General features: G+C 41.3%; 1 protein-coding gene across 27 annotated transcripts in view; it reads right to left on the bottom strand.

Annotated features, from left to right (window-relative positions):
• Window positions 1-17,860, bottom strand: part of LOC129576051 (histone acetyltransferase KAT6A-like) — a 37,085-nt gene that overhangs the window by 2,448 nt on the left and 16,777 nt on the right. For 6 of the 27 annotated variants that reach the window (XM_055460491.1, XM_055460494.1, XM_055460496.1 and 3 more), the window contains exons 3-12: window positions 13,233-13,588; window positions 12,997-13,137; window positions 12,269-12,708; window positions 7,498-7,774; window positions 6,384-7,354; window positions 4,813-6,235; window positions 1,683-4,626; window positions 1,420-1,524; window positions 1,067-1,247; window positions 129-799 (exon numbers count right to left, since the gene is read on the bottom strand). In XM_055460491.1, the coding sequence (XP_055316466.1) occupies window positions 129-799; window positions 1,067-1,247; window positions 1,420-1,524; window positions 1,683-4,626; window positions 4,813-6,235; window positions 6,384-7,354; window positions 7,498-7,774; window positions 12,269-12,708; window positions 12,997-13,137; window positions 13,233-13,588 (7,509 nt within the window). Of the gene's footprint in view, window positions 1-128; window positions 800-1,066; window positions 1,248-1,419; window positions 1,525-1,682; window positions 4,627-4,812; window positions 6,236-6,383; window positions 7,355-7,497; window positions 7,775-9,938; window positions 11,496-12,019; window positions 12,709-12,996; window positions 13,138-13,232; window positions 13,589-17,860 lie in introns of all 27 variants that reach the window. The other 21 variants (XM_055460484.1, XM_055460487.1, XM_055460489.1 and 18 more) reach the window with 6 other exon arrangements.

The raw sequence follows: 17,860 nt of genomic DNA, 5'->3' as shown, positions 1-17,860 counted from the left end.
AACGCACAAAACAGAAAGATGGCTTCTTCGTCACAAAATAAAGAGGTAACAAAGAGAGTCAATCACAAGAGATACAAAGAGATCAAACGACAAGAAAAAAAAAAACGTCAATATTCATGTTAAGTTACCTGTTTCTGTTGATGATTATTGATTGCGACCATATCGTTTGGTCCAAGTTGATAACCGCGTCCGGGATTCGATTGTTGCTGTTGCTGCTGTTGATGGTGTTGTATGGCCATGTGTAGATGTGCCTGGTTGGCTTGCTGTTGTTGGATCGAACAGTCGGAGAATTGGTTCATTTGTGGATGTGACACAACGCTTGGCGGTCGAACATTTTCCACGGAATTCTGTGACGCAATATCGCTAGCGATGCTGGCCGGTGATTCAAGGCCCAAATGTGCAACATCCAAATCACATTGGCTATAGTGATGCAAACTGTGTACCGAATTTGTGGTGGAATCCGGTGTGTACACACCCATCGATGGAATGTCAGCGGCTGGTGAGGTGTGCTGTTTCAGTTCGGTCGTATTGCTGTTTGGTGTCGTGTTACCCGTCAAATCTTGCTGATGATGCGCATTTTGAATGTGATGCTGATTCGGATCAACGGCCAACGAACTATTTTTCGTCGATTGCATCATATTCGGATTGAGCGCATTGTTGGCATTTAGCAAATTATTCGATTGCGGTGGTATAGCATTCATGGCATTTTGATTTTGCACCATATGCGGTGATGGACTCAAATTATTCTGTAGATTTGCGTGCGCCTTCTCATTGTGACCCTTTTGATGGTGGTTTTTGGCTGCAAATATTTAGGAAAAAGTGTGGAGAGTTTGTTAGATTTTTACCGAACTTTTTATTATGAATTTTTTTTTTCTTTTCCAAGCAATTCAATTTGAAATTTGTCGTAATTTTGCTTTTTGGTGGTTTTTTTATTTTTATTTTTTTAATTACTTTTTGTCCGTCTATTCAAACTTGCAATCTCATTTCTTCACGAGGAATATGAAAAAATGTTTTGGATGAGTTAAAACCCTAAAGCAAATGAAATAGCCAAGCAAATATGACTCACCTTTGTTTATTTGATTTGCATACATCGATGCCGAGTCCTTGGTTTTGTTCATGTGCTCCTCTTTAATACTTTTGTTGGAATGCTTTTGCTCATGGCTGGAACTCTTTCGCGGCTGTGACGATGACGACGTCTTATCACGGTTGTGCATTTGATTATTATGCTGAGGCGGCGGCTGTTGCTGCTGTGAGAATGAACACATTTCGTTAGTATGGACATTTCTTTTTATTCAACTCCAGTTCAAATCATACGAAAAAATTATTTCAAGAACAAAATCATAAAGTGACTTGAATCGATTTAAATTAACGTGAACCATTTCGATATATAATTTTGATAGAAAATGAACCAAATCCTACCTGTTGTTGATGGTGTTGCAATTGCAAATTCGATTGAATTTGCTGCTGATTTTGCTGATGCTGCAATTGATGCTGGATATTTTGGTTGCTCGTTGACTGTTGTAGCTGAAAAGGTGAATGAAAATGTGTTGTAATATGAGTTGTGTGTTATTTTTGCATTGAAATCCATCACAATTTGATCCAAAAACGCTGAGTTTCTGATCAAATTTCAAAAAAAAAAAAACAAAAAAACACACAAAAAGGCCATAAATCGCCATTCTTACCTGTTGCTGATGTTGATACTGTAGATTCGATTGGATTTGTTGTTGATTCTGTTGCTGTTGTTGTTGCTGCTGTTGAGCGGCAAGTGAATTGGCGGCCAAATAATTGGATGTCATGCCACCGTACATGGAATTGGCCAAATCTTTATGAAATTTGGTGGGTGATTTTTGTGTGGTTGGATCCAAATGCATATTATAGCCCGAGTGATAATTGTATGCGTCCCACGGTGATATATTGTAATACTGATGTGCCGTGTGATAGTTGGGCAATTGATTCATGGCAAACTGTGGTCGCATCTTATTGAGATCAGCATCGAGATTGCCGCGCATTTCGGGTGCTTTCTTTTCCGCACTGTTTGACTTCTTTTCGCCGGATGTTGATTTCTTTTCGGCACTGCCGTGCTTCTTTTCACCACCAACACTAGCACTGCCTTGTGTTGAACCCAAGCCGCTCGACATAGACGATTTCGATCCGGACATTGATGTCGATTCATTTGAAAAGTTTTTTGACGATGACGACGACGATCCGGATGACATCGATGACGAACCATAACCAGTCGATTGTTTGGTCAATTCACGTTTGGTCGGTGATTCGCGTCGCATTGTACTCTCATTGCCGTAGCCAGATTTTGTTTTTATATCCGTTTTTGATTCACGTTTTATATCAAAGTGTGACGTTTGACTGCAACTGCTCGATGTGTTCTTCTTGTGATCGGTGCCGCTGCTTTGACTTTTGCTATTCGACGAATGGCTTTGCTTTGCACTCGCCTGTTGTTGTTTGTACCGATTCTTGCTGGATTCACTTGGCGGTTGATTGCCATTGGCCGAATTTGGGCCGGGCGTGGTGCTTTCCATGCGATTTGGTTCCTCTTTCGGTTGAATGATGCCAGTGTCTTTGGGTTGTGTTTTCACCGTTTCCGGCACGCCATGTAACGGTTTTTCTACTGCCAACGACGACGACGACGACGTTGTCGACGACATTGATGATGATGCGGGTGGTGAACTGTGATCCATTTTGAATGGTTCATGCTTCGTTTCCACTTTGCCATCCGAATTACCTACACACTGTGGTGTTTTGTTTGGATCAATGCGTTGACAAAAATCCTGCGTTGTCGTTTTGGTTTCATCGTTTTTTGACACACCCACCGTTGAACCGCTCAATGGCACACAATCCACACTTGGCACTGTATTCAGCGGTTCGATCACCGATTTAATCACACTGTTCTTGGAATCACGCGCTTTTTCCGGGCTCGACTGTTGGACAACAGCTGCTGCGGCAGTGGCAGCGGCTGCTTGACATTGTTGTGCCTTTTCACGTGGTGAAATGTGTTCCGTTCGATTCGTGGCCACCTTGGATTTGCTCACATCGGCATCGGGTTCGAGATCCGACGCAGAATTGATCCGGATATTTTTACTTGGGCTGGTCTCTTTATCAGATGCTGTATCAATTTTAATCGGTACATTCGATTCAATGCTTGGTTGGCGAACTGTTGGACTGGTTTTCGGATTCACAATCGTTGGTGACAGCTTCACCGGTGACACGTGTTTCTCTTTTACTTGTTGCTCTTCGGCGGCTTTGTCGCTCTTGACCGGCGACACCTGCTGCGGTTGTTGTTGCTGCTGCTGCTGATTGACTGGTGGCTCTTGAGGTGTTTCACTTTGCGCGTCGACAATGACATTCGGCCGGAGCTCAACAATCGGTGACTTAACCACATTCTCTTGCACTTTATCCGGACCGATAACAGTTGTCACCGTTGATAACGTTGCATTTTTTATTGGTGACAACCGTTCCTCAACGCTTTCGTTGGTTTTGACCACAACACTTTTCACCTCATGCGATGTTGATGACGATGATTCTGAATGTAATCGTTCATTTGCCGTCCACTTCTCATGAGGTTTTGTTGGTGAGGTACTTGAATACGGTCGCACTTCACTGACTTTTGGCTCATTCGAAATGGTTGGTTTCAAAGCGGTTGCTTCTTTTTCCACCGAATCTCGTTGCACTTGTACTGGTAGTGCTGGCTGCGTTGGCGCAGACACTGTATCACTGTCCAACTTTGACGGGTATTGGCTTTTTGGTGGTGAAGAGAATTTTGGTGGTTCATACGCTGGTGTGGTATTGGTCGTATCATCGCATATTTCCATATCATCGCTGCCCAATTCGTTCGCATCATCTTCTTTTTCGGGCAACGGCGGCGGCGGCGGAGGCGGTTGTGGCCGTTCAATTTTCGGTTCCACAGCCGTGGTGAACGCGGTTTTATTGTTTTTCGTTGTGTCTTTTTCCTCAGATTTTTGATCCTTCTCCTTGCGTTCACTGTCATACGATCGCACCTCTTCCAAACGATCATTCGATGGCTTGAACTCATTACGCTTTCGCTCTTCGATCACACTCATTTCAAGCGGTTCATCATCATTTTCGATAATCTTTTGTTTCTTCGTCTTCTTTGCTACAGCAACAGAGTGTCGATCGCTTATGGATTCCACCGAAGGTGGTGCCACTTTTTCAACCACTGCGGCGCTACTTTGAACCACATCGATCTTTGGCGCTGTCGAAACACTTGCCACCGATACGGAACTGACCAATGATTTGTCACGTTGTTCCAACGAGAACATTTTCACCGACGATCCTTCGACCAATTTTTTATCGGCATTGATGTCCTTCAGTGCAACCATTAGCTTTTTCTTATTGCACAATTTTATCTCTTCTTCCATTTCATCGTCGGCTTCGGCCGAGTACTCATCATGCGGTTTCTCACACTCTGGCGCCTGGTTGACATTCCGTTTGCCACGCAACTTGGGTGTTGTGGCTATCGGCTTGGTTTCCTCTTTGATCGGTGTCACACATTCGACGGGCTGTGCTAGAACTTGTGATTTCCCCGATGTATCAGGCTTGACAATTTCAAGCGTCTCTTTTGTGAGATCAACAGTTGGATTGAGACGAATCGGTCTGAAAATGGGGAAAAAAGTTTTATTTTTTATTTTGTTCAATATTTTTATGTTAGGATTTATTATTTTTAAGATATATTTCCAAGAAAATGTAATTTCGTTTTCAAATAGTCTTTTCTTTCGAAAATGTGAAAAAAAAATTCGAATATGTCTTCAAAATTGTTCATAAATTTGCTTTTGTTCATACCTTTGTTCCGTTGCGCTATTCTTGGCCTTTTGCATTTGCATCATTTCGGGTAGTGTCATTTGTTTCTTATTGGAAAATTGTTGGTCATCGCTGCTGGTGCCTCCACCGCCATGTGAATGATGTGGCGTCGAAGCGTAATGTCCATCAGACGATGGGCTTGGTTGTCGTTTAGCAGCAGCGGCAGCAATACGGCCCGAAGTTCGATGTCCATGGATTTTGCTTGGATTGTGCGGCACAATTGGTGAGCTACGCTTTCTTTTGCCCCGTTTTCCCGCCGCCTTTGTAAATATATCGGCCAATTTCGTTTTGTTTTTCCTCAAACTCACCGGTTCATCTTCGATAACGCTGTCAATATCATCTTCCGAATGATTTTCAACGACTGGTGGTTGCATCATCTCTTGTTCGTCATGAGCACCACTGCTTCGTCGTGGATGACGACGTCCGGTACGTTTATCGCTAGACTTGAGACACTCATCGCCCGATGGCTCAGTACTGGCTCCAGTCAAAGGTGAATTCGGTTGTTCCTGTGTACTCAAATTCCTCGATGATCGTCGTTCGTTCGAGTAGTTAGGTTTAGGTCGTGCATTGCGTGGTGGTCGACCCACTTTCGGAAATTTTCGACCGGCATCTGTCGATTCGGATTGTGTGTCCGATTCAAATACTGGCTGTTTTGGCTTCGGTTTGCGACCACGACGCGGTGCTTCGATTTGTTCCGATTTTATCAACGGTTGGGCAACCAAACGATTTTCACGATGCGATTTTTCCGCTGACGATATCAATTTGCCAAATCGTGTTAGCTCTTGATTTGTTCGCGGTTCCTCTTTGATTTGAATGTGCTCCAAAGTGGTTGGTTCATCGATCGATTGGATGCCAGTCGTTCGACGTCGTTTGTGCGTCTTTTCCGGTTCAATTGGTAAATCGTCTTTGACATTGGTACCGACTGTTATTGAACGGCCTCGTGTGTGCCTCGTTGGCGTTGTCGCTCCACTCGTTTCACGCGTCATTCGCTGTCGCTTGTGCACGGTCACATCGATTTCATCCTCGTTTAGCGAAATCTTTCGCTTTGGCGCTCGTTCTTCACCTTCTAATTTCGCCGAGTTGGCATGGTATCGCGTTCGCTTGGTCTCATCGTAGTCTTTGAGTGGTGAACCCATTTCAATCACTTCACGATCGCCACGACGACGACGGCGACGCTCTTTGACCGGCGGCGTTTCCAGCTCCGGTTGCGTATGGCGCGCTACTAAACTCTCATTCGATGCACTTTTCGGCTTGATATCGGCGAAATCATTGAATTTCATTGGACGTATTCGACGACGACCAGATGATGTGATCTCAATCTGGGTCGCTGTACTTGGCGGCGTTTCGAATTGCGGCTTTTCAACCTTTTGAACAGCTGCTGCTTCGGATTTTCGTGATGGTCGACCTGCGAATGAGGAGAATAGATATTGTTTTAGATTATTTTTAGTCATTTTTTGATTAAATTTGTGATTCCCTATGATTTTGGGTGCAAGTTTTGATTTAAGCAAAACAAAATCGAACTTTCAAAGAAAATAACAAAAATCTCGTCTTACCCAATGGCTTTTTGTTTAGAATGTTGTTCGCCGTTGGCGTTGTTGTCGACGCGGTTGGTGGTGGCTGCTGCAGTTTTTTCGAGCCTCTCATGCGTTTGTTGGCAACTTCGGCCAATGTTAGATCGGGCGAGGTACTTTTGTTGTTATCATCGATTTGCATGTGCATCGATTCATCTTCAGAGTCACTCTTTAGCATATGCAAAGCGGGCGTGAGCAATGGTGTCCAACGCAAGCATTCCGGATCGATGTAAATGCGATTTTTCTGTTTCAGCGTTCGCTCATGATATGCATTCACTTTGTCCCAATTGATCGAAAAGAGAATCTGATACTTAAAGTCACCATCTCGCTTAATGCATCGCACAAAATGCAATAATTGAAACGCTAGCGCAATGTCGGGCACATAGAGACCGGTTTCATTGGCAATTGCTTGCATTGTGATTGATTGGTTGCGATTTTTATGCAGATAATCAAGCACAACCGATTTCCAATACGCATGATATGAAACACGACCCAGGTCGGAAAGTGGTTTCTCTGGTGTTCCCGGCTGGCCTTCTTCCCGGCTCAGCAAATAGCTAAAATCGATCAGAAAACGACCAAAACCCTGTCGTTGATACTGTGGCATTGTCATGATACACGACACATTATACTTTTGCGCACAATGTTTCTCCTTAGAGAAATAACCAACCAAATGGCAACCCTTGCGGTCATTTTTTGTCATCACATAGAACAAAAACGGTTCAACGTCATAGTACAGTGTCTTGTGATCGAGAAACAGTTTGGCGAGCAGGCACAAATTTTGGCAATACAATTTATTCACATTGCCATCCACTTCGAACACTGAAATATCTTCGCGGCGATAGATTTCGGTACCGGGCGGATGACGCCATGTGCATTTCTCCTGATGGCGATCCAAAACCGCTTTACTTTTGCTGTACTTCAAACAAAATTCGCAAAGAAACAGCTTCGGTAGTCTGGAAAATAAAGGGTTTCGAAGAAGAAAAGGCTTGTGATTAGAATAAATCCGTTGTGATTGGTTCGATTTCAGGTTTGAAATTTTAACTTTTCATATCGAAAACATCGTCCAATCATAATATTCGATTAATCGCATCCTTACCGTGCATATTCTTGTGGGAATGGGCTGGAGTACCATGTTTCGATGTGCCATTGGCCAAATTCGATGGCAGATGGGCAACGTGCTTGTGCGGCCATCGCCAGCGATGATGATGACAAAAGGCATGTGCTTAAATTGCTCGCACCCTGGCCAATCGCCAGATTGATTTGGCCACCGTTTGCATTCATTATCTCCGTCACCGTATCGACAGCTTTCTCTTGCACCTCCTTGAAGAGATCGGCATCCCTTTGCGTCACGCCTGGCGGAAGCGGTTGTTTTTCTATATCATATTCAAAACAGAATAAAAAAAATCCAAGACAAAAAACAGCCCATTAATCATTTTTATTCGTAAAAAACTTTCAAGAAGAAAACAACAAATTATCATACGAAAATAAATGTTATCAAAAATTAAACGAATTAAAGAAAAAAAAAATAAATTGAATCATTGAATTTTGCGAGTTGTTCGTTTTTATTGAATTTCCAATTGTGCACATTTTTGGAGCAGAAAAAATTGCGAACGAGAAAAAAAATAGTACGAAAAAATGCGCGCCCGGTACTGAAGTGTCTGAGAACAATGTCAGCTCGAAAGTCGAAATACAAATTGCACGGTGTTTTGCTTTCAATGTACCGCACTCGATTGATATGGACCACATTCATGTTACTGTTGCATCTCTAAGCCAACCAAATTTAGTGTACAATTTTTTTCGTTTTTTCTTTTGGATTTGATCTTTCTTTTTTGGTTATTGTTTTTTTTTTTCTGAAGAAATTCCTTGTGCTGATTTAGGTGAAGGTGCTATTGCTGTTCACTGCAAAATGGTACATTTTCATTCGTTGCATTCACTCAAATTTGCCGCTTTCTCTCTCTTTCTCTTTTTCGCTCTTTCTCTCTCTCTCTCACGTGTACTCTCATTTGCAGTTGTGCATTTTTCACTCAATCAGTTTCATTTCTTTTCGGTTCTATTTTGACAGCTGATCTCGACCGAACCCGGCAGTGTTTGATTGAAGCTCTCACATGATCGAATATCATTTTGGTTTTTTTCTGATTCATTCATTTCGTTCAAATTGGTCATGGTTTCAAAAAGCTTGGTTGCAATTTGGCAATAAATAGCGGCGCCGCAAATCAAAACAATATAAACAAATCATATCCTCGCTTCACCCATTTTTTTTCTTTTCTTCTTTTTGCCACTACACATGTAGAGGTAATTCTGTTTTTTTGTTTGTTTTTGTACCACAATTTACCGATTGCACACGATATTTGATAATTTTTCTGAGTGTGAGTGTGTTGGGTAGAGAGGTAGGGAAGAGGTGAGTATCGCTTTCACATGATCGATATTTCGATCGACATTGACATGTTTGGTCCATGATTTGATCACCGATCCAAATATGTTCGAGATAAGCCAATGTGTTCTCCTTTTTTTAGGGAGTCAAAGAGACCAAATAACACATTTAATGCACGAAAAAAAAGACGAACAAACAACGAAAAAAGTGTACAAACTTAATTCAAATCATGTTTGTTTGCTCATAAGAATGTGTTATTTTGGAAAAAGTTTTTTGAAGGTTGATTTGGAGAGGGTAGGAGGGGAATAGAGAATTGAAAATGTTCGTGTTTCGCCAGGTGTCACCGCTACTACTGAAAAAATAATCGATCATTCGAGTGCTTTGTTGGGTTTTCGTGCCGAATTGGCCATTGGTGGCGCACAAGAGATCGTCGAAAAGAAAAGGGAAACATCTCAAATGTGGTCCATTCGAAGGAAGAAAAAAAAAACTTTTCTTCTTCTTTTCCAAAAAGTAAAATACTTTCAGGCACGCACACACACACACACACACACACACACGCGCACACACTTCCCCAGCATGTGGATAATTCAAAGAAAAACGAAACGCTCAATTATGAAAACTACGAATGGTTTACCGGAATAAAAGCAAACAAAAAAGTCAACAACAACAAACGACAACAACAAAATAAAATTAAGAGCCGAATTTGGACTAAATGCTTGTGTGTGTGTGGTGGTGGTGGTGGTGTTTGTGTGATCGTTGATAAAGAGTGTGAGAAAGACGCATGATGAGCGTGTCTCTTGTTTCTTCTTAAGCGAAGAGAAAAATAACATACACAAATTGCAACGATCAACCCTTTAATCACGCGCACAACAATATCAAAATCGAATGCAGCGCATCAATCAACGCCGTCTGAAGAGCATCAATCTGTGAAGCTATCAATGAATGCACAATGATCTCGCTCCCAATTCAAAAAATATAAGGCAAATTATGCAATACATATCAGTCATGTAACACTTTTTCTGAGTGGTGTGTGAGTGCATTCGAGTTAGTATGTTTTCTGTTTTTGGTTCGGTATTTTTTTTGTTTGGTTTTTTTTTTTAAACGAATTTACGGTATATGTAAATGTTTGTTTTTTTTTGCTTATGGTGAATATTGATTATTCTTACCCATTGATTGATTTTTGTTGTATGGTGGCGTGTGCGGTGACAATGACGACAACATTGGATAATTTGACGAAATTCCTAACGGATCAGGGATTGATCGGATACCGGCACAGCTGTTGCTGCTGCCACCATCGCCTCCACCACCACCAACACCGCTTTTGTGATGGTGATGATGGTGATGGTGATGATGGTGGCCGGCACCGCTATTAACATTGGTATGTGAATCAATCCCTGCAACTAGCGACGCAAAATCCAATGAATATTTTGCATGTTTATCGGATTGGTGTGATGTTGATGGCGTCGTCGTTAAATAGGGTATATCATCTTCGCTCGATGAATCGTAGCGGTTTTTATTTGACGGATCAAGTGGTAGCGATACTAATGCAACGCGTCGCGGCGTTCCCGGCGATTTATTATTATTTGAATTGTTTGTATTATTATTTCGTATGCTATTGCTATTGTTATTTATGGAGGAGGAGGAGTTGTTTGTTGCTGCAGTAGCACTGGCCACCACTCTTTGATTCATTGTGTCCTTTGAATGTGTACGCGACGATGGTGGCTGGGTGGTATCGGAGTGGATTTGCTGTTGTTTATTTAATTTGCTACTATGTACGTTATTGTTTAAACGAAGTTTGGATATGCTGGCACTGCTATTGCTACCACGATTGCTACCGAAACTTTGCGAAGAAGACGAAGACAGAGCGTTGCTGGACGACGACGACGACGACAACGACGATGCCGCCGCCGCCGCCGCCGTCGCTGTTGCTTTTGCTACTGCGGCGCCGCTCGTCTTCGGTCGTGTGAACAGATCTTTTGAGTCCGTTGCATCGCTACTGTCGCACACAGCAAACGCGTTCAGTTTTCGATTATTTTTCGTTTTAAGGAAACTACTAAATTCAGTCTTTTTCTCAGTGCGACCAGTGCCATCCTTTTGATGATGGTGATGGTGATGACTATCCGTATGGTTGTTATCTTTGTTGGTGTGTGATTGAGTTTTGATTTTTCGTCGGCCGCTCGTTTTGTTGCCATCGCTGGCATTGCCTTTGTTGTTGGTGAATGCGGGCATTAGCAGGCTTGAATTGGCCGCCGTCGCTGCTGCCTGTTGTTGGGCGGAGAGTCGTGAATTTGGCTTGGAATTGGAGCTGGTTTTGACGAGTGATTCCTTGTCGACACCATCAAAATTACCAAAAACACGTTCACTTAAGGCATTCGTTGACCGACGGAATATGTCGAAATTCTTTTTCGCTTCGGCGGCAAAGCCCCACGATGTGCTGGACGCATCAATGATCGAATCCTTAGACCGCTTGCTGGTACCGGTGTTGGTGGTGTTGGTGGTGTTGGTCTTGGTCGCTGTGGCGCTTGCTTTGCTGTTTGTACTGGCGCCGTTCGCATTTTGGTCATTGTCATCCGAATCATCGTCTGACGACACCGAATCACTGGACGAACTGCTATCCGAATTAAAGGAACTGCTCGAACTACACGATTCCGACGAGCTATCACTTTCCTCATCATCGTCATCGTCCTCTTCTTCATCGTCATCGTCACTGCTGGAGCTCGATGCTAAATTGATTGATTTGAATAGGGGAAGGTAGGTAGGTAAAAGGGGAAATGGCGACAATTCAATTCACAATTAGTCATGGAATTAACCAAAGAATTCAGTTTTTTTTTTATTTTGTATTTAGTTTTGTTTTTCTATCGTGCGAAAATGCAGCTCAAATCGCGGGACATTCGCGGCACAAGCCGAAGCGCTGATTCGCGCATTCAGCTTGTGCACAAGAGAGTTTCGCATCTCAACCGCATTTGGTCGCGCTAATGTTAATTTTTCCCAAAACAAATATTCCATGATTAGCAAAAGAAAGAAGTTAAAAGGGTAAAATGATAATACGAATAAAGAGACAACAAAAAACCAAATGGTCTTTTGTTTTGTTTTCTTTGTTGTCGAGAGAATTTTGGGAGTGGTTGTGTGTATGTATGTGTGAGTGAGTGTTTTAATTGTTTGTGTTTTGTGTTTTTTGTTTTTTTTTTTGGGGATGGATTGATGGGTGGATTGGTGGTGGTGGTGGTGGTCAGAGAGAGACAGTTACCTGCTCGATTTGTTGTTGCTGAGTTGGTTGAAGTGGGTGACGTTTTTTGGATTCGTTCGCTATTGAATGCCGAATGTCGAAAGAATTTCTGCTTTTCTTTGGACATTCGCACATTCTTTCCTAAATGTGGTTGTAGCGAATGCGTGGCTTGATTATCATTCCCGACAATTCGACAACTAATGGCTAGAGACGAATTTCGCGACGCAACTGAATGTATTTTGGAGGAGGAGGAGGAAAAGTTTTGTTTACCCATTAAATGCGTATCGTTGATGGTGAAATCAGCTGGATCATTGTTGCAAATGCGCCGCTGTTGTTGTTGTTGTTGTTGTTGCTGCTGCTGTTGCGGTGATGTATCGATGTCGATGTCAATGTCATCATTTTCACTCTCCTCATCCTCGCTGTCATCATCATCTTCCACCTCTTCGTCGTCATCATCGTCGTCGTTATCATCATCGTCTTCATCATCGTCATCGTCGTCGTCGTCTTCGTCATCGTCGTCGCTCGATTCGCTCGATGTCAATCGATTTGTTTGCGTTGCAGGTACAATTCTTCGACGTGCATTTGTCGATTTCTTTTGATACGAACTACTACTGTTGAGTGGCGTTGACGATATCAATCGCTCCGATATTCGTGACGATGATACATTTTCCGGCGTTCGAAACGCTGCACTCTGTAGCATCGAATCCACTCTGTGTGTTGCATGAAAATGAAAATTAGAAACAATTTAAAATCAGTTTTTTTTTTTTTTGGTTTGGATTCATTTTTTTTTTCATAAATTTTAAGTCATTTCTGTTTAGATTTAAACTAATTTTCGACCAATAATTAGAGTCCAATCACATTTCAAGATATCAATCTTTTCCAATTGTCATTCTTCTTCGCAATTGAAATCGATTGAAAAACGTTTCGAAATATTCGATTCGAAGCAGAACGGATTTTCTGTTGTTTTGTTCAAAATGCACGAATCGCTTGATCATTACCTGAGCTGTTTCTTTTTATCAACACTTTTATGTGGTTGAAATTTGTTGATCTTTTTTCGCGCGGATAATGGTGAATTGGCTGATTTACGACTAGACGATTTTTTCAACTCATTGTCATGATGTTCCAAACAATGGCGACACCTGCGACGAACAGTAAACAAAAGAGAATATAGAGTTAGTTCATGTGTATGTGAATGAAAAACGGGAAGAAAAAAAACTACATAACCGATTCTTACCTCCATGGGCACTTTGGCTTTTTCACAGGCACTGGATCTAAACAACATAGATGATAGTTCTTATCACAAGTACAGCAGGTTAGCATACAAATTCCTTTACTATTACTATGTGCAGATGTGGCGGACGTTTTGCATGCGCTACATGTTGATTGGCACTGTTTACACCACCATTTGCTACCTTTCTTTACAAGAATCGATAGTGGAACAATGTTTGATGCCAAATTGGCCAATTTACTGGCGCATGACGAATGTAACGATAGACCACAGCCACAGCATGAGCTCAACAATTCGGCCGTTCCGGTTGGACCCTTAGCCGCTGTGCCACGGCACTCGATGCAAACACTCGTTTTGCTCGTCTGCAAAAGAAAATTAAAGAAAAAGAGTTCAACAAATTAATGAATCCGTAATGACTTGAAATAACCGATGTTCAAGTTCTTTCTAGAGTGAAAAAAAGAATCACAGTTAAAAATTACAAAAGTGCAACGGAAAACAAATTCGTTGTTGTTGTTGTTGTTGTTGTTGTAGCGTAATGATCGCAATTCATGATCGATTGGTATGCAAGCTGGAAGTCGTGATCGATAAGCAATTTTCAGCGATCGATGCGAACGAACAGCAGAGCCAGTTAAAAAATATATATAAATAAAAACCAGTTTCTGCAGTGCGGCGCACATTCACATTGAATTTCCCATTTGTTTACTATATTCCCGCAGATCGATTGCATATTTTGATATCATGAAATGCAATGGCATTAAATGCTGATCCGAACATAATTTTAAATGCAAGCAGCAAAATGGGTTTTCTTTTTCTTTTCGCGGCTGCTGGGTTGAAGAAAAAAAAGAAGGAGGAGAAGCAGATGAAGGGGAAGAAAAAGGAAAACACTGGGAGAAAGAGAGATAGGGAGAGAGACTGAGACTCAAAGTCAGAGTTAGTGAGAAACAAAACGATGCAATAACTTATTGCCGACAACAACATCGAAAAGGCGTTCAGTGAATATATATTCTACATTTAAATACGTGAAGCATTCGACAAGAGACACAAAAAGAGTGCACAGACCCCAGAGAGGTGTCCAAATTCATGCATTTCAAATGATTGGTATGAAGGTAGAGAGCATTGAACGTTCAGAAAAATGAATGAAAAAAAAAAACCTAAACAAAATCCATGGGCAAAACTTTCTAAATGAATCGCATTTGGTGTTAGATGGTAGACGATTGATATTTTTTGGCATGCGAATTCATTAATCTGTATCTTTCGATTGGAGTCATTAATTTCATGTGAAATTGATTGCAAAATCAGGTGATTTTTCCTCGAATTGATGTAAATTAAGCCAAATCCGGTATGGAATCGGTGAAAATTGGACTAAATGCAGTCCTAATTGGGAGTTAAGCGAAAAATATGGAATAAATGCCTTTTTTTCTCATGTCAATCAATTACGTCTTCAATTACGGTTTTAATAAGCGATAAATCTGTTGAAAATAAAAATGATTATTCCAAATTCAGCACATGTGAGACACATATTTGAAAAACAACCCAAAGTGAAATGAAAGCAATGCATTTTTGGGCGTACAAACTGAACTTTTCGAGTTGTAAACAAACTCCACAATATTTACGGAATTTTTATATGTTTGTCAATACAAAAACAAAAATTGTCCGCAAGCAAATCTCGTCGGAAGCGAATTTTCAAATAAATCATCAGGCGCTTTCTTTTGCTCTGATTGGGGCGATTCATTTGAATGAAAAACTAAAATCCATAGAAACAAAAAAAAACCAGTTGATTCGACAAAACGACGGAACCATTTTTACAGTAAATTTATTTTCGTAACATTACAGTTAATAAGCACTTCGACACAATGGAATTCACGCATCTAGTAGAGGCGCGAGCGCGAGCGCATGTGTACACTGTACACTCACCCGTCTGCTTGCTTGTCGGCCGCTCAATGAGTTTTTTTGTTTTCTTTGACTGGTTTGTTTTGTTTGTTTTTTTCTCATCTGAATCGCTCTCGTCTTGTTGTTGTTGTTGAAATGCATTCAACTTCCTTTATAAAGGCTCACTTATAAATTCAACAAACATCTGAATAAATAATGCAAACGATGAGCTTGACGAAGAGTGAGATGAAGAAGAAAAAGAGCGCCACACGAACCGAGAGAGCAAATACAAAAAGAACACAACAAAAATGGATATATCCATGGAAATAGCATCACTCAAACCATGTGTGTGTGTGTATCAACTGAACATGCCTCTCTCAGACAATAACACACAAAGCGAATAAACAAAACAGTGCAATTGGCATGCCTCGTGCAACTCAACTGATATGTTTTAATTAGCAACTCTTCTTAATCATGGAATTTCCTCATTTGAATCATTTTCGGATTATGTGCTGTCGCTGCAGCAGCTGCTGCTGCCAATTGTCATTGAATGATTTTTGCTAAATGAACGAAAACATAATCAGGCGACGATTAATGTAGACATGGAGAACATGTGCTTGCACAATTGCTTGTCATTTTTGGACTTCGATTTGAAGTCATCACATCGACATCATTTCGGCTTGATCCGTTGATTGATTGACAGTAAATTTTGGTAGGTCTTTCATTATTCACTTCTTTCATGAAATCCATTTCAATTGACATCGAGAACATTCTTTGTTATTTCTCCAGATCGAAAATTAAGTGAAAAGTCACTTATCACTCGTCAAAAATGAAAAAAAAAAACGAAAATTGCCAGGAAATTTAGCCTTCCAAAGAAAATTTCTTTCAGATTGAAAAATATTCGTCCTTTCAAAAAAAAACTGTACATTCTATAGAAAGAAAAAAAGACTTGGAACATTCTCGGTAAATACTCTTTCTGTACACTTTCTTCAAATGTTCCAATCGAAGACTTTCTCTCCCGCACAAAAAGAACTCTCACTTTGTTCGAATTGATCCAAAAGACAATGACAACTTGAAATCCGATGAAAAGCGTTCATATCAATGCTAAAAATAGACTTGGTTTCAAGTCGAAAGCCAACGTTGATATTCAAGCCAACCGAAATTGTCGATTCACTTTTTTTTCTGCGAACAGTTGAAGTTTCTCGATGTATTACAACGGTTCAAGTATGCAACGTTGATGAAATTGATTATAAAATTGAGGTATTTATATGTATATGTCGCATGCGTGTTCCACGGCAATGCATTGGTGGCGAGCGGGAGAGAAAGTCAACATTAAAAGGTCAAACTATGAAAAGACTGATTTACCCTCCAAATTAAAGTGAAACAATATCAACGACAACAGCTCAGAGAGAGAGAGAGAGAGAGAGAGAGAGAGAGAGAGAGAGCAACGCACATACACAATTGAATATGAAGAGGAGCGCGAGCGAATGACTCTCGCTGCACCAAACCAATCTAGCCGGTTGCAATGGACAAAAGGTGAACATTGGTGAGAAATGTGATTTTCTAGCTGAAACACACAGTTATTTTATCGTTATGCACAGATATACAATGGTGTATATATATAAACTTTACAGCTGACTACGACCTTTTGTCCTTTAAAATGTTATGTATGCACTTCTAAAAATATCTGATGGAAATAGATACATATCGATCGTACATAGTATAAAAGCCAATGTTGTCAATTTGAATCGGGAAAATTGGGTGCGAAAATGGAATTTTCTGTGGTTTTGATGTTGTTGGCGCTTGGCAAACGCTTAGCATTTCCACCCACCAACAATGCCATTTTGTATAATCCGCAATTCGTCGAGCTAAAAATGAATACCTTTCGAGAGAATTGAGCGAAGCTCAAGAGTCAAGTTAGGTAGAATTGAGCAAAGCATAAGAACAGCAATTTTTTTTTCCTTGATATGCTCATTGCATGGAGTGACGCGCGCGCGGCATGGACGTGCAATCACATAGTTCACATAACGAACTGTTCACCGCTTTTTTTCCTCTTCTCTCTTCATTCGCGTTTTATCACACACTCTCTTGGTGGTTTTTTTTCTCGCTGTGTCGTTTGATGGCTGTGTCTGTGTCTGTGTGAGTGGCAAAAGAGACGGAAGTAGCAATCAAATGTGGATTTTCATTCAAATTAAGCGATTCGCATAAACCGCATTCATTGAATGCAAACGCAAGTGCACACCGAACTCTATTTCGCTTTCTTGCTCCTGCTCTCACTCGCACCATTGCCGATAAGATGCAACGCACTGGCTGCCCGTTACATCGTGCATTGACCGGTGTGCATATTGCAACTGCGCGATGACTCGCCGTCTCTTTCCATAATGGGTTCAACGGTGGGAGAGGGAAAAGAAGAAAGGCAAAGACTAAAAGAGTGCAGGAGAGAGAGAGAGAGAGAGACGGCGAGAGAGGGAAGAAGAAAAAAAAAACGAGAGAAAAAGTCATAGAAAGCGAGAAGTCAAGAGAAATGACAGAAAATTGACTGAAGCGATTTATGCGATAGTGAATTGTCAAGCAGCTGAGATATGAGCCATATCAAATGCTGCTGCTGCTGATGCAATGCTCTGCTGTAACATTTCTCCCTGTTCCATGCATCTCTTTGCCATTGCATTCTAGCGTTCTCCGTTCTTTCCCTCCATCTCAGTCATGCTTTCACCCATACTCTCTCTCTCTCTCTCTCTCTCTCTCTCTCTCTCTCTCTCTCTCTC

This window comes from Sitodiplosis mosellana, unplaced genomic scaffold, assembly GCF_009176505.1.
Source record: "Sitodiplosis mosellana isolate CC-2019 unplaced genomic scaffold, AAFC_SMos_1.0 Smas_scaffold_6170, whole genome shotgun sequence".
In the NCBI taxonomy this organism is placed as follows: domain Eukaryota; kingdom Metazoa; phylum Arthropoda; class Insecta; order Diptera; family Cecidomyiidae; genus Sitodiplosis; species Sitodiplosis mosellana.
This window is presented reverse-complemented; position numbering and strand designations above follow the sequence as displayed.